The sequence below is a fragment of the Mastigoproctus giganteus genome, chromosome 2 (genome assembly GCF_048544385.1).
Source record: "Mastigoproctus giganteus isolate SK-2022 chromosome 2, ASM4854438v1, whole genome shotgun sequence".
Lineage (NCBI taxonomy): Eukaryota > Metazoa > Arthropoda > Arachnida > Uropygi > Thelyphonidae > Mastigoproctus > Mastigoproctus giganteus.
The window spans coordinates 242,364,089-242,380,829 of record NC_143576.1 but is presented as its reverse complement, the minus strand read 5'-3'; the positions used below and the strand labels follow the sequence as shown (position 1 = coordinate 242,380,829).

At 38.8% G+C, this 16,741-nt stretch overlaps 1 protein-coding gene across 3 annotated transcripts in view; it reads left to right on the top strand.

Annotated features, from left to right (window-relative positions):
• LOC150090315 (immunomodulatory peroxidase-like) overlaps nucleotides 1-16,741 on the top strand; it is a 196,393-nt gene that overhangs the window by 163,985 nt on the left and 15,667 nt on the right. For all 3 annotated transcript variants that reach the window (XM_090389799.1, XM_090389798.1, XM_090389797.1), the window contains exon 12: nucleotides 3,800-3,963. In XM_090389799.1, the coding sequence (XP_090245925.1) occupies nucleotides 3,800-3,963 (164 nt within the window). The remainder of the gene's footprint in view (nucleotides 1-3,799; nucleotides 3,964-16,741) is intronic.

Below are 16,741 nucleotides of genomic sequence, written 5' to 3'. Positions count from 1 at the left end.
GATTGAGCAGGGCAAGGTTTCTCAAAATGGAAAGTGAAATGCAATGTGCTATCATCGGCAAAACTATGGATAGGATTTACAGTTAATGGAAGAACGTCATTAATATACAAGAGAAAAAAAGAGTGGGGGAAAGAATTGAACCTTGGGGGACACCAGCAATAGTGGAGAGGTTAGAAGACAGAGAGCCATCTACCATTACCCTCAGTGAGCGATCAGAGAGAAAACTGGATAACCAATTACAAAAACAGTTGGAAAACCATAAGATGGAAACTTGTTTAGAAGACTTTTATGCCACACACGATCGAAAGCCTTTGAGATGTCAAGAGCAATTGCTTGTGTTTCACCGAACTTTTCCATTGAATTTGTCCATAAATGGGTAACAGAAGTCAGAATATCACCAGTGAATCGACATTGACGGAATCCATACTGGCGATCGTTGATCAGACGGACGGTTTCTAGGTTGTTTAAGAGTTGGCGGTTAATCGATTTCTCCATTCCTTTAGAAAGAGTAGAAGTAATTGTAATGGGACGATAATTGGATGGGAAGGATTTGTCACCCTTTTAGGAACTGGCTGGATATGAGCAAATTTCCAAGTAGAAGGAAAAACACCTTTGGAATAAAAAAGTGAAAAAAGGTGGCAAAGAACAGGAATAAGTTCAGGAGCACAGGTTTTGAGAACAAGTGGAGAAATACTATCAGGACCTGGAGCTTTCTTAGATTCGTCAAAATCCTCTTGACATCCTTTTAGACCATAGGAACCATAGGAAGACCATAGAATAGAGTGTATTGGGAATGGTGGGAGGTGTTTTACCAAGATCATTAATACATGAGTTGGAAGAAAAATGGGATGCTAGCAGGTCAGCTTTATCGTTGGCTAAAGTAACAACAGAACTATCCAGTGCTGACAGAGGTGGGAGCAGAGATGGGCAAAAGTTGCGGCAAATAGCTTTGGCAAGAGACCAGAATGCTCGGCTACCATTAGGGCAAGAAGCAAGTTTTCTACTCTTAGCCTGTTCAAAATCTAGTTTGGACTGATTAATAACTACTTTACAATTGTTGCGAGCTTTGGTGTAGGCAGAAAATGAAACTGAAGAATTGGAAACATGCCAATTACGATATGCAACGTTCTTCTCTTGAACAGCCTTAGCACATTTATTGGAAAACCAAGGTGTAGATAAAGGACGAGATTTTAATGTGGAGTGTGGAATAAAAGATTCCATTCCTACAAGAATAATTTCACTGACACTATCGAAGCAAATGTTGACATCAGAAGTTTTGAAACAATAATGCAACCAAGGGAAAGAAGAAAAGAAATCTCGCAGGTCATCCCATTTTGCATTCTTGTAATGCCAAACAATACGAAGTTGGGAATAGCCATGAGATAACGGCTCCATTGAAGAAGAGACAATCACCAAGTTGTGATCTGAGGAGCCTAAAGAACCACTCACTTCGACCGTGTACTTAGAAGGGTTGTTTGTGAGAAAAAGATCAAGCATGTTAGCTGTATGGTTAGGATTGTTCGGTATTCTTGTAGGTAAATGAACAATCTGTGCAAGGTCATTAGTAATTGCCAAAGCCTTAACATCTCGACCAGCTGGGTCAGTGTGACTAGAAACCGGAAGCCAGCTGGAGTTGTGGACGTTAAAACCACCAATCCACATCCATTTTCAGATCACATCTCCAATCGTCGACCAGGGATCTTCAGTGCCGTTGAAACGTCAGACTAATTCCTCATGTGGAACACGATAATCTAACCGTGCTGGAAGTCCATTAAGGACGTCCATCGTGGAGTCTTTCGTTGACTATTACATTATTGTGTCCTCGAAGGACTACGAGCGTATTTATGGTTGTGATTGTGTCTGAAACGTGGTGCTTGAAAAGAATGTTGCCAACTATGAACAGAGGGTGTCCGGATATTAATGGTAGCGCACCGTATTCCCTAAGTGGTTATCGAAGTTAGTACTGTTTTAAAAACATCCGTACTCCTTATAAGTGATATGATAAATCTTTTGTGTGCTAAGAAAACGTTTAGGAGCCTTGGTATGTATATACACTACCCTACAAAAAGTATCGGAAGAACACACGTTGGTTTCACATTTGCGTCACTTCAATAGTGTATAGGGCCTCATTTGGCGACTATGATACAATCCATCCTCTTAGGCAAGCCTTCTGGCTGTAAAGGGCTTCACAAATTAGTGTTAATTTTTCTCGTCGTTGTACAATAAAGAGTATTTATTTTCTCCAATGAACGATAAATGCTTCGTACTAGTTTCCCGAGGAAACGAACTCATCCATCCATGTGTATTGTGTCTGTAAAATGTATGTGTTCTATGGTTGGTTTGCCTATATTTCTGGACGAAAACCCAGAAAAACAGGTTAATAAATAGCCAAAAAATAAATAAAACAGCAAAAAATTATGATAATAAATGAGAATAATTTGTAGACTTAAACTAATGTTCCAGATTAGATTACATTCTATACAATAAGGCACATAGTACAAGAAAGCCATCCAGTTTTCCTGCACTGACCAAAAAAGTTAAAGTTATGTGCAGTGGCCGTCCTTGGATACAGTACTCCATTGCAGTCTTACAATTGTCATATGCAGTTGGATTACGACCTCTCTAATTCTACAAGCAAATATATGAGAAATCTATGGGCATTCCTTGTCGCCTGAATAGAATGCCCAGAAAATTGCATGTCCGACCATAATAGGTTGAACTGGTTAGATTTTCAGAAATCTCCATTTCGATTTATCAGCGCACCATACCACTAAACAAACTATATTATGTGAAATCATAATTTTCTTAGCATTCTTTTTAGTGAACAGCTTGTAACGATGGACTTAAACTTCAGAAAATATCTTCTGGAACATGTAACAAACTGCAGGACTTTGAGGTGGATCTGTAATGCTTTCTAATGTGAAAAGATAAGCTTTCGTCAAGGATCTTATATTGTAGACATTCTGCAAAGGAAGGGGGGGGGGGAAGAAATAATTACATAGCACAGCAATGTAAATAGACAGAAGGGACTATTTACAATGCTGCTGTGCTGTTATGTAGAATATACCATTTTTCCTATGTTTCTGAAGCCAGTATCACACCGATAGTATTTATTGGCTGTTTTTGAGCGATGGAGATTGTCAATAGTAACTCATGCTGAAATGCACTCCGTATTGTATTTCCATCGTTAATTAGTCGCCGACAAGAGTTGCATGTTTTTTTTCCCCTTGGGAAACTGGTTTATCAAGCAAAAATCCGACCGAAAATACATACGAGCAGTTACAGACATAATATACTAACACTGCAGCCTTATAGTATTTTGTCGCTTAAAACATGTCTAACCTCTCTAACAGTCCCTTGGGTGAAACCCCGTAGGGGACTAGAACCCAGAGCATGGAGAAAGGTTTTTCATGGAAAGCGATACCAGGGTTTAAATAAATCATCTGCATTTATTTAGGATCATTATAAACAGTACAATCAAAATAATATCTCTATCTTCTTTAGCATCAATGTAATCATCATCATTTTGAATAGATTTTTCGTGGACTATACACACGATATAATATATTTGTCCGCCATTATTAAATTAGTAAACTTCAATAACAAAAGAAATTCGTTTTAATACACAATATTACAGAACATCAACCAAAAGGAAGCCCAACATTAAAGGCTATATTTTCTCTTTTATAAAAAAAAAATATCTGGCTTAATTTCTTAATTGTAAAGATGATAATGTATGTCTCAGGAGTCCCCAAAGATACCCGAATTATTTCACATAAAAGTAACATTTTTTTTTCAGTGACGTCCGAGATATCGACGTTTTCATTGGGGCTGCCTTCGAGAGACATGGCGCCGCCAGGGGCCTGGTACCTCCTACAGTCGGATGCCTTGTGAGCCGCCAATTTCGGAATTTGAAGTTTGGAGACCGATTTTATTTTGAACACGCTAATCAATTTACTGAAGGTATTTTTTATTTAGATTTTCACTATTATAATTACTAAATTGCCAACCAGTTGTAATGAATTAAGTAAGTATATAGATATTTTTAGCCGAACCATAAATAGGGTTTACGATTATTAGACCAGTAAGGAGGGTGTTATGAATAAAGTCAGTCTTCGAGTAAACAACTTCGTATAAACGTATGTTTTATTCTAAATGCTTATGAAGCCATAGTTCTCTGAACTAAAAAAACGGCTATGGAGGTTGAGTAGTTAAAAAAATAATAACAAATTTTAAAAATAAATAAAAATAAGCAGATTCATGCCTAGTGAAGATTTGTCTTTCATTTAAAATTCGTGTTTTACATCAGGTGCTCAAAAATAGAAGGTTACTTGCTATTTTTGAGCATGGCAAAATACGACTCTCGGCCAGATATGGCGCGAGATCCTCCGATATCAGGTGTAAATATTTTTCAGAAATCCATACCTATCAGGACTTTGCTTGCTTACCAACTGACTGTCCGTTGCATAAGATATTAGTATTATAGTAGTCCATTGAGTAAGATATTAATATTATAATGGCTAAACTTTGCAATATTCACTAAACATTGTTCGATCATCGACCACACCATCTACATACTTTTATAATGGGAAAGTCGACTCACTAACTGTCTTCCCAAACCCTGTTTATAATTGGAGAATTCCCTAATAAGAAGCAACAGCTTACCACAGTTTTAATATCACAATTCTCCAGCACTGGAGATTTGCGATATTTTTAATCCATTTCTTACTTCATATATGGTGTAATGAATTAGGTTATTTGGGTATTTTCTTTATGAAAAGGTGCTGTGTGTATAAAACAGATTTTTTAACATAAAAATGCAAACATTTCCCTATGTGTGTAGGCGTTGTAGTTATTTTCTTATTGATGATTGTATTTGTAGCATGCATAATTCTATTTTTATCGGGATGATCATCTTTTCTGTAAATACAAGTTTTGCTTATTCATTATCTTTAAAATGTCTTAAGTTCAAAAAATTTATACTATTATTTTGCTCAAGTTCAAGAGTGCATTTAAATCTGTGGTGAACGGCATTAAATTTTGAAAGGAGAATATCTATGGTTTCCCTGATAGAAATTATGAGATATCCGCGTAAAGAATGAATAGTTTGTAGGGGGCTGTGAATTAAGGATGCGATCTTCTATTGATGAAAAAAGCCCATTAAAGTTACTCGCCTCCTCGACGGGATTCGAACCCGGGCCTTTTCCACCCGGTGTAGGAAGGACGGTGACTATACCACTGTGCTACACGCGCAGACTGTGAGAGGTGATATAATTTGAACAACGTAAGAGGAAAGGTTAGCAAATGCTGACTGTCTGTATGATACTTGGCTAATGGGAGAACCCCTGGGCTCTGCCACAACACATGTCTGTATGATACGATAAGTCGAAGTTGTTTATGAAGTTTTATGGTTCGAAAAATGTACGGCATAATGTTTTTTTCTTAATACCAATAGATTGTAGGGTATATAAATTAATCCCTTTTGTGCTATGCAACGTTGTAAGAAACTTGTCTATTTTATTTTTAATTTTATTTATGGCGTAATGGTTGTCAATTATGTACGTGTCTTAGTCCTGTAATATTAGTCCGATTTATATAGGATTACTACAGTATCGCCTTTACAGTATTCCGAGAATAAGAAACAATAGTCTTCTCTACTGTTGAAGCGTTATTTATTCGAGATAGTGCAAAATCATGGTAACTCGTTGTGAAGTTAGTCACAATATGAGATACAATTAAATCGATGCCGCTCATACTAATATTGTAGTTCACTACTACGAACAAAGTATTGTGAAATATCACTGATAGTGCTGTAATAAAATTTCAAATTCGTAGTGTATATGCCTTGCGTATTTATTTTCTTAGCTCGTATTCTTATACTAACAGTTTATTATTGGTGAACTTTTTGGATGACGGATTCACTACTGATGGAGTGGAGGTTCTCTACGTCTGTTAATGAAAGCATTCCATTCGCATTCGTATCTGTTGGAAATAATATTATGTGCGACGTCGATAAGATTTTAGCAATAGCATTAGTTGAGGGCCTTGAGGCATACAATACAAGAAAGCAAGCTTATACAGCATCAGTCAAAATAAAAAATTTAAAAAACTCCCATTTCACTCATCCATTCACACCAAATGCCTGTTCAGCTCAGCCTTAAATTTACTTAAGCTATAAACTTCCACAACAATACAATAGTAATGGTATTCGCCATATAGTGAAGGAAGCCATAGGCTTTTGCTGCACTAGAAAAAATAAACAAATACATAAGAAAATAAAAATAAATTATATGCTTCCTTCCTCACATTCTGTGTAGTTTACCCTTAATGTATCCCAGTGGTCAGGAGTGCATAGCACGCGTTCCTTGAGTGGACTGGGGTTCAAGCCCATGACTACTAAATACGATAAATATTTGTATTGACGATTTATTGTAAACTCTACTGACTTGGTTGTCGTGCCGGAATATAAATAGAATATTTTTAAAATTTATTTAAGTTATCAATTTCCACAACGACAGATGGAGGTCTGTTCCAGCAATCAACTACCAGCTGGCTAAAGGCAAACTTCGGCACATCTATTCTACAACTGTCTTTCCTCAATTTGAATCTATGCCCCCCCCCCCTCAGGTTCTTAAACTGAGCAAGAGGAAGAGATCCATTAGCATTGAGCTTGCTCAACTCATTCAAGGCCTTATACACCCCAATTAGATCACCTCGCATGTGCTTAGTTTCCAGGCGCTGCAATTTGCAGAACTTAAGCCTTTCTTGGTAAGCGCACTCCTTTGTTCGCCTAACCAATCTTATTTCCCTTCTTTGTACTCGTTCTAGCAACTCTACATCCTTCCTAAAATGAGGCCTCCAGATCTGTACCCAGTACTCAAGGTGTGGCCTGACCATTGTCTTGTACAATGGGACAATCACCTCCCTGCCCCTGCTAGCAAAATTCCTATACAATATATCATTGACAAGACTACATTACTTGCTCTGGCATCCGTCTGCACTGCTCAGCGAACTTCATATCTGACTGCACAATTACCCCCAGCTTTTTTTCACTCTCCACTTCCCTGAGTGTAGTAGCACACAGTTGGTATGTTTCTCTTGGGTTACTGCTACCCATATGCAGTACTTTTCATTTGTCAATGCTAAACTTCAGTTGCCACTTGTCAGCCCATTTGCACAACTTATCTAGATCCAGTGGCATTAGCATGCCGTTTTTACTGTCATTAAGAGCCCTGTCAATCCTTGTATAATCTACAAACTTCGACATTCAGACTGATATATCTTCATCGATATCATTGATGAATACACAAAATAACAATGCGCCCAACACCGAACCCTGGGAAACTCCATTAAAGTCCACGAAGAACAGTGTCCATTGATTACCACTCTCTGTTATCACCCACTCAACCATCCCTTTATCCATTGTAGCAACTTGCCCTAAATGCCATACTGCTCCAACTTGTACAGTAGTGTTCCATGAGCAACAGTATCAAAAGCTTTCTGGAAATCCAAATATAGATATCAAAATTAATTTTTGCATCCAGTTCCTTTGTGACTACGTCATAGTATCCAATCAAATTGGTCAGACCAGACCTCCCTTTAACAAACCCATGCTGTGTCTTAACTATTACTGCAGTCTTGTCTAGAGGATCCTTCAATGCTTCTTTAACCAGTGACACCATTATTTTCCCCGGAACACCAGTTAAACTAACAGGTCTATAGTTACTTGTGTCACCTGTTGATTATAACTTAAGAAGCTTCCCCAAAATTTATCACGATATCTCTTTGTGAGTTCAAGTTTAACGATAGCAAAGCAAGGGTCGCTGAATTTTTCAAGTAAATGATGTGAAGTCTAGTAGCGAAGTATTTTATCTAAACATTCTATTAAAATTATATATCCGTTACACAGATTTTATTCTTATAATTTCTAACATGCAAACCAAAGATATTCTCCTTTCAAAATTCAACGCCACCACAGATTAAAACACTCTTGAACTTGAGCAAAAAAATTGTATAAATATTTTGAATTTCAGAATTTTTGAAGATAATAATCAATTAAAACTCGTATATACAGAAAAGATAGAGAAACAATGAAATTTTTGCATTTTTATTCGCTTCATCCATACAGCATTAAAAATCCGTTTTATACACACAAACTTACAATGGAATAAAATACCATAAAGAAAATCCATATGTGAATAAAAAAAGAGATTTTAGGGCCCCTGGTGGGACTCGACGTTGCCCGCATACACCGCTAGGAGGTAGCCAGGCTTCCGTTATTAAAAAAAGGGGGGGAAGAGTCGGGGAAATACAGAGTGTACGCGAGAAAGGAGGTATAGCTAGAAATATGGAGGATGTAGACAAAGGCATCCTCCAAGTTATCAATGGAGCAATAAGCGCCATCAGGTGAAAGGGGAACACGGGGAAGAGGCTAAATAAGACACAGCAAGAGAGCTGCGTATATGTCGCCACTGGCGAATCAGGTAGCCCGTTGGCGAGTTAATCGCATTCATGTTAAAATCGGTTGGCCAGTTAGGTTAGGATCAGATGTTTGGAGTGTTCATATTCTGCGTTGGCAATAGGGTGTTCCGTCTTGTGAAGAGGGCTTGTACAAACTTGGTAATCGCATAGTAGTAGTTTTCTTCTGTGATGAATAAGTGTTAATTTCCTTGAGTGTTGTCTTGTATACGAGTACACAGGATGCTGCGGAGGTCCTCATAATGTTGGCAGGTATATACTAGATGGTTCCAGTCTTCTATTTCACCACATGCACATTAGGGGTTATCAATAATTCCCATGGATGCTAGTTTGTGGTTTATTGATCGGTGTCCGGTAATAAGGTAGATGGGATAAATACTTCAAATCCTTCAGGAGAATGGACTGTGTCTTCTGGGGTGAGAGTCTTATCTTGTGTAAGGCTGTCCAATCCTGAAGGATTTGAAGTGCTTGGTTTCCTCTGGCCTCCAGAGAAGCTTTACTTTCAGCCTCAATGGAGATGGTGACATCGTCGGCAAAGGCTTGTATAGTTACAGGACCTAGGTTCAGTCCAAGGAGCTCATCCAGGACAATTTTCCACAGAAAAGGACCAAGGACGAACCCTGGGGACAACCTCTGTAAATAGACCTGTTGATTCTTCGTAAGGTTGAGGAGATGATAATTTTCCTATTTGATAAGCAGTTTTGGATGGCTCTGTATAAATTTAATGGAATATTTGCTTGCCTAAGTCTGCGAAGGATACTTGGCCACCAGAGCCTATCGAAGGCTCCAGCGAATTCTATTGCTATTAGTAGGAAGTTTTTGAAGGTAGAAGCTGAGACTGCAGAGATGATCCTTTGCAGTACATCTTCTGTGCAACGCCACGGTCGAAATTCAAACTGGAAGTTGGACTGGAGCTCGGATTTGGTGTAATGGTCTTGGAGCCGTACTAGGAGTAGGTGTTCAAACAGTTTACTGACCATGGACAAAAGGGCAGGGCAATGGGTCCATATGACTCTGGTTGTTGAAGCAGTTTAGATGGATTTTTTTATGATCAGCTTTACATTGCCGTTTTTCCATTCTTCCGGAAAAGATCCATGGGAGAAGCACTTATTGAAGATGTCGAGTAGAAACTGGACATTGATTTGGGCGGTCTTTTTAAGGACTTCGGGTCCAATGTGGTCTAGTCCGGTGCATTTCCTCTCTTGCATTTTGGTGAGAGCTTGCTGCAGTTCATCGGTGGTAAATTGATCTTCTACAGCATTGTTGAAGTAGGTGTTGTTTGCCTCACATATTTCTTGCTGTTGTGCTGTCAGAGGGTCAGTATCTGTGCCAAAATGTGTGTCCAGAATATTGGCCATAGATTACTTCCAGGATGTAGTCATAGTGCCCTGGGGTGTGAGAATGGATTGGATAACTTCGCCACTGGGGAGCTTGTTGGTGGTGATGCGGCATCACATACCATACGATATGTTGTGTCACATCACCATCACCACTCGAACGACTCGTTTTCAAGAGTCGTTCACAAAATGATCTTTTACGCTGCCTTATAAGGGAGGTGTAGTCATTTCTGACTCTGCGATTTCTTCGTGCTGGGTGTTGACCTCATTTGAGGGCCAAGAAGTACGAGCTCTTTGTAAGGTTTTTCTTTTGTAGTATACAATTCGGCGAAGGGGCTCTAGCTTTGGTGACCATCATGGGACGGGATTAGGCAGTGGTATTTTCTTTCTAATTGATTGATTGCAGGCCTAAATGATGATTTCTGTTGTGAGTTTCTGATGTTGGTCGGGGTGCTGGAAAGTTAGAACAGTTGTGATCCTGGATCGTTGTCTGCAGGGTGGAGCAAAATATTTCCCAATTGGCCTTGTTAATCGCATAGCGACTGATATTGTAGTGAGATGGTGGAGTTGGATCAATGGATCTTGTGAGTTTAAATTTAATAGCTCTGTGGTCTGAGGTGGTCCAGGTCTCGTTGACCTGCCACCCAGAAATTTTGCTGGAAATGGATCGTGTGGCTATGGAGATATCTATTGTGGATTCCTAAAGTGCTGGAATAGGTAGGTAGGTTATTGGGCTTGTTCAGGACCAGGAAGGGAGAAGTGGCCAGGAAATCTTCAAGGAGCTGCCCACTGTGGCACCCAGAGCGATCAGTGGTCAAGCTGTACCAGGTAGAAGAGCGACAATTTACATCAGCCCCAAGGATAATCTTGCTGTTGGGAAGCGTAGCAAGGACTGTACGTGGATAATTTATTGTTGGAGAGATATCTTGGCCAGGTCTGCAGTAGAGGGAGATGTGGTAGAAGGTTCCCAGGGGTCCAATTACATGAGCACACGCTGTCCACGCAGTGCATAAGGAGGAAATCCTTGTAACCATGATGTTAGGGTTACGGACGACTATCGCAGCCCAGAATGTCTCTTCATCTGGATGTATGATTTTGAAAGTCGGGGGGGGTATCTCTTGACTACCTTTGAATGGGTATATGGCTCCTATAGAATTAATATGTCAGCATTTTCCTCTTCGGCCCTGATTCTAATCTGGGCACTTACTGCACGTGCTCGCTGGGCGTTTAGTTGGATAAACTTTATGATGTTGATGTTGAATTATTTAGGGCGTGCTGCCATAGTCGGTCTTTATTTGTTGGTTCCTCTTAGCTTTTAGATAAATGGGGCACTTATTGTCCCGGAGAGAATGTGCTGCATCAAACTTTGCCGCTTTGCAGTTTGTGCGAACTGCATCTGTGGACGACAGCACTAGAGTTAAATATGATGTCTCAAACATATTTAACTGCGGGCCTATTATCGCCAAGCCAGCTTTCATATACATCAAAAAACAGAACTCAGCCAACATGTCCAGTCCACCTCTTACCAACCGAGAATCGGTACAGAAATAACACCAGTCAACTTACCCTTTAGTTATAAATTAACCACTTTCTAAGCAATAGCGTGGTTTAAACAAAATACACACTTTTCAGTTCTTAACGACAAACTCTCCAATACTTTATCGTTAATATGGAATCGGAATAAAAAACAAAAATCCGCACGTGTATGCTCGAATTGCATCACATGAATCTAATTCATGTGGTGCATATATTTAAACTCTCTCTTTCATTCTCTGCTATTATGAACCAACTGATGATGGCTCGGAAGTTTCCGTTCGAACTCATGGTCCAATAGTGATTTTATACGGTGAAATCATTTACAAAGAATTTTAGAGTAAGCAGAAATTTTAATAAGTGTTTAAATGTCCATAACCTTTTTAAATAAGTTTCATTCTTATTCATACATAATCAATCCATAAATAAGGTTTCCCGTTTCTTTTATTTATCATTTCAACCTTGGATCTTGAGGTTATCCATAATTTTAATATTATGGTGTAATATTTCCATAAATTGCATGTGTTCTTTGGTCGATTTGCCAGTTTTGCTGGAAGCAAAACCCGAGTTTCTGGGGGGGAGGGGGAATCTTGTTATCTATGCCTGTGACCGATTAACTCAACCACAGAGTAAAAAAAGCCCATAAAAGTTCCTCACGTCATCGACGGAGGCGAACTGCACCTTTTCGGGCTGGTGTGGGGAGTACAGTCGTTATAACCACTGTGTTACCCAATATTAGTATTAGTATCGGCCGCATGGTGCAAGAAAGCCTATGGCTTATGCTGCACCAGCCAAAAAAAAAAAAAAATCCGAACAAAACAATAATAAAAACAATAAATAACTAAATAATAATAATTAATAAATAAAAAAAAATAAAAATAAATAAAAAGGAAATTAAACCTATCATCCTATGCGCTTCCCTTACCCGAAAGTACTGTCCAGATGACCTTTGAATTTCCCCAAACTGTCGGCCTCTACCACCCATGAAGGCAACTTATTCCAGTAATTTATAACACGCTGGCTAAAATAAAACTTCCTGCAGTCCAATCTAAACATTTCCCCCCGTAACTTGAATTTATGTCCCCTAGTTCTAGCATCATTTATAATCTTGAAAATTTTTGTCCTCATTAATTTTACTGATGTCTCTCAGAGCCTTAAACACCTCAATCAAATCTCCTCTAAGGTGTCTAGTTTCCAAACTCTGCAACCCACATATTCGAAGTCTTTCTTCATAAGGACGCCCTTTTGCCGATCTCACCAGGCGAGTTACCCTTCTTTGCACCCTTTCAAGAAGCTCGATGTCTTTCTTTAGGTGCGGTCACCATACTTGAACACAGTATTCCAAGTGTGGTCTAACATAAGCCTTATATAATGAGATTATCACGTCTCTATCTCTACTTGCAAAGGTTCGATAGATCATCGATAGGACACCATGGGCCTTCCTTGCAACCTGTTTACAATGCTCAGAGAATTTCATATCTGACCGTATCGTAACACCCAAGTCCCTTTCCTCCAGTACTGGGTTTAGGTGAACTCCACCAAGTGAATAAGTTTTTTTGGGATTACTGTTTCCCAGGTGTAATACCTTACACTTTGTTGGATTAAAGCACAGCTGCCATTTTTCTGACCATTCCTAGGAGTCTATCTAGGTCTCTCTGAAGAAGCTCAGCTTGACAGTGATCATTAACTACTCTACCAATTTTAACATCATCTGCAAATTTAGACATCACGCCCTCTATCCCTTCATCAATGTTGTTTATGAAAATTAAAAACAACAGTGGTCCTAATACCGATCCTTGGGGAACCCCACTTCTTACATCAACCCAATCTGAGGAATAGCCGTTTATCACAACCCTCTGCCTCCTGCCCTGAAGCCATCCTTCTATCCATCTAAGGATTTTCCCAGTGATTCCAACCTGTTCCAGCTTATAAAGCAACCGCTCATGTGGGACTGAGTCAAAAGCTTTGCTGAAATCTAAATAAACAATGTCGAAATTATTCCCTAAATCCAGCTCGTGAGTGACCCTTTCGAAATAGCGAACCAGATTTGTTAAACATGATTTTCCCTTTACAAAACCATGCTGAGTATCCTTGAGAATTTCAATTCGATGCAAATGATCCTGAATTCCACCCTTGATCATTGCCTCCATGATTTTCCCTACTACTGAAGTCAGACTGACAGGTCGATAATTTCCAACTTCACTTTTAGAGCCACCCTTATGTATGGGAGATACATTTGCACTTTTTCAATCCAAGGGAATCTCCCCAGAGTCTAGTGATGCTCGCATAATTAGCCCCAGTGGTTCAATGCACTCGCTTGCCGCCTCTCTTAAGATTATAGGGTATATTCCATCAACTCCAGGAGGCGCCTCCGTAGCCAGGTGGGAAGGAGCAGCAGTGCTTACCACACGCTTCTTGATTAAACCGGGGTTCGAGCCCGTCACCACCAAATACGGAGGATGCAGAAAGGTCAGGGAATGACCACCGTATATCCCGGAGCAATATGGCCTTAGTTGCTAATGCTCCAAACAAACCACATTCATCAACTCCAGGAGCCTTACTGGTCTGTAGGCTCGAAAGTTTTTTCATTAAATAATCTTGCTAATATTTATTAATATTAATATATTTATTAGTATAATAAATATTATAAATAATGAATAAAATATTAATATATTTATTAATATAATAAATATTATAAATAATAAATAAAATATTAATATATTTATTAATAATTATTAATAATCTTGCTAATATTTATTTCATTAAATAAATATTAAAGGAATGACTGAAGCCCAGTGCTTCTTCCTGATTGCAATTTCAAGAACTTGTCGCACGATTTCAACGTCAGCACTACGGGTAATCAACGCAAAACTGCTAAGTAAATACGAAGTACTGTACAATTACTTTCAGTATTGTAGAAGGAAGGGTATTGCAGCACAGTTCAACCAGCTTTCTGTTAACCTGGACGTGCCAGTGAAAGAAGACAACACTAGATTAAGAAACCAGTTCCTCCAGGAATGGCAAAACGAATGGACTAATGCCAACACTGGAAGAATTACTACCCTTTTTCTTTTTATACCCGAAGTTGCTGAATTTGACAAAAAAACATTGGCCCTGGTTTAACCCAGGTCTTCACCTAACTTTCCTTCTATCCGGGCATGGCAGTCTAAACTCAGTTATTTACTCTGGCTGCGCGTCTCCTCTATGTAAATGTGGCTCAGAGGAGACAGTCCAACATGCAATCTTAGAATGTCGATATTATGTAGATATTCGATTTGAATTTCAGACATTGACGGAAGTTTATGATGTAAATAACTTCACCAAGTTTTTAGAATGTAAAAAAAATTATCAGGCACTGGCTAACTTTGCAGACGAGACTTTCCGCAGAAGGAAAGGACTTGCCGACTAAGAATAATTATGTTATTAGTGGAGTACCACTGTATATAGTTGCCTTGATATTAATCGTATTGTTACAGGACCTCTGATGAGAAAATTTGTATTTACTGCCGGATATGCGAGATTCACTGTTTGTGGGCGGTGTCCTTGAACTTCGGCCTCAAATAACGTGCATAAATTGTAAATCTTAAATTCTATAAATTGTAAGATATATGTCTGACCTCATTGTAAACAAACTGGTAGGTTTTAACTATCTGTATAAATTGCGAAGGTTAATGTAGAAATTGGTGCCTTCAACATATTGTAATAACTGAGTTCCAAGTGTTATGGATATATAGGACCGTAATCATTGGTCGTAATCATTCCTGTGAAGTTGGTGGATAAAGATGTTTTGCAAAACCACAAATTCTAAATAATGTACAGTTAGTCTTCAGCGGCGGATAGGGAAAACACTGGAGCCCGCAGAAAATAATAAAATACTTTGAATTAAGGTCTCCTAGAAGGTCAACTTCAACTATTCACGTGTATTCGCAATTTACAGACAAATAAATATATGGGTAGATGTAATAATTTCTGGGGAACCCTAATATCATAATCATAATACCCATGTGTATTGTGTCTGTAAATTGCGTATGTTCTCTGGTCGATTTGCCTGCTTTGCTGGACGCGAAACCCCATTTTTTTTTTTTTTCAGCGGAAAACCTTGTTATCTACGCCTGAAATCAACTAACTCAGCCACGGAGTGAAAAAAGCCCATAAAAAGTCCTCGCGTTATCGAAGAGATTCGAACCCGGGAATTTTCCACCCGGGTTCGAATCTCGTCGATGATGCGAGGACCTTTTACGGGCTTGCCTTTTTTTTTCACTGTTAGAAGCGATCTAACCGTGAAAGCGATCTACTCTTCTTCATTCTCCAGAAGTACTTTAATATTAAAGGAAACCTAATTAAGGTGTTAACCAATTTGCTTACGCCGAAGAACCGCGCCATTCAGTTTGCTACCTGGCAGGAAAGGGTTCGAGCTTGGCTGCAAAGGAGAACATTATTATCATAATATCTTCCTTTTTGCAGCCAGGTTCAAATCCTTTCTCGCTTGCCGCAACGATTTTCTTTCCTAAGAAAATTACTGAAAATGACTTGGCTAGCAAATGCCACAATTATGCAGTTTTAGGATAACCTTCGTGATCTAGGGTTCATCATTAACCATGAAAGAGGACCAAACTGACGCGTGTCATCTGTATGAGTGGGCTACATGTAAATGCCCAAGTCTTGGCTAAATTAATGACTGGATAAATAGAAGTGTTTCAACAACACAAATTCTTGATAGGCTGAAGACCAAGGAGAACCCAATAAACTATGCTACCTCAGGCCTACAATGAAGAACCCAGACAGTCGAACAAGGTTCTTCTCATATAAGTGTTATAATCAATAAAAACAGCATATAATTAAATTACTTTACTAATTTAATGTAATTTACTAAATTACTTTAAATTACTGACTGGACAAATAGAAGTGACTCAACAACACAAATTCTTGATATGCTGAAGACCAATGGGACCCAATAAACTACCTCATGCCTACAGTGAAGAACCCAGACAGTCGAACAAAGTTCTTCTCATATAATATAAGTGTGATAATCAATAAAATGAGCATCGAATTAAACTACTTTGCGTTTGTGCTATTTGTGACATCATAGGAACCAGACTGTTAGTAAAATCTACTAAATGGAACCTGGACTTGTTCCAACGGCCAATTACATCGTAGTGAATTTCCCAAATCATTTTTGGCAACAATAACTTTGAATCCATTTTCTCTCATTTAAGACGTAACTCCTGGGCTCCCCAGTCTGAATTATAACCTCTTCCAGCCAGGACAAGCCTATAGTTTGTATTACTACTACTATTCTACGTTCGTATTGTGGTCTAATTTCACGGCAGGATCATTTAAATAAAGAAATATATAAAAAAATACTCCTGGACATTTTTTCCACATGCCCTATA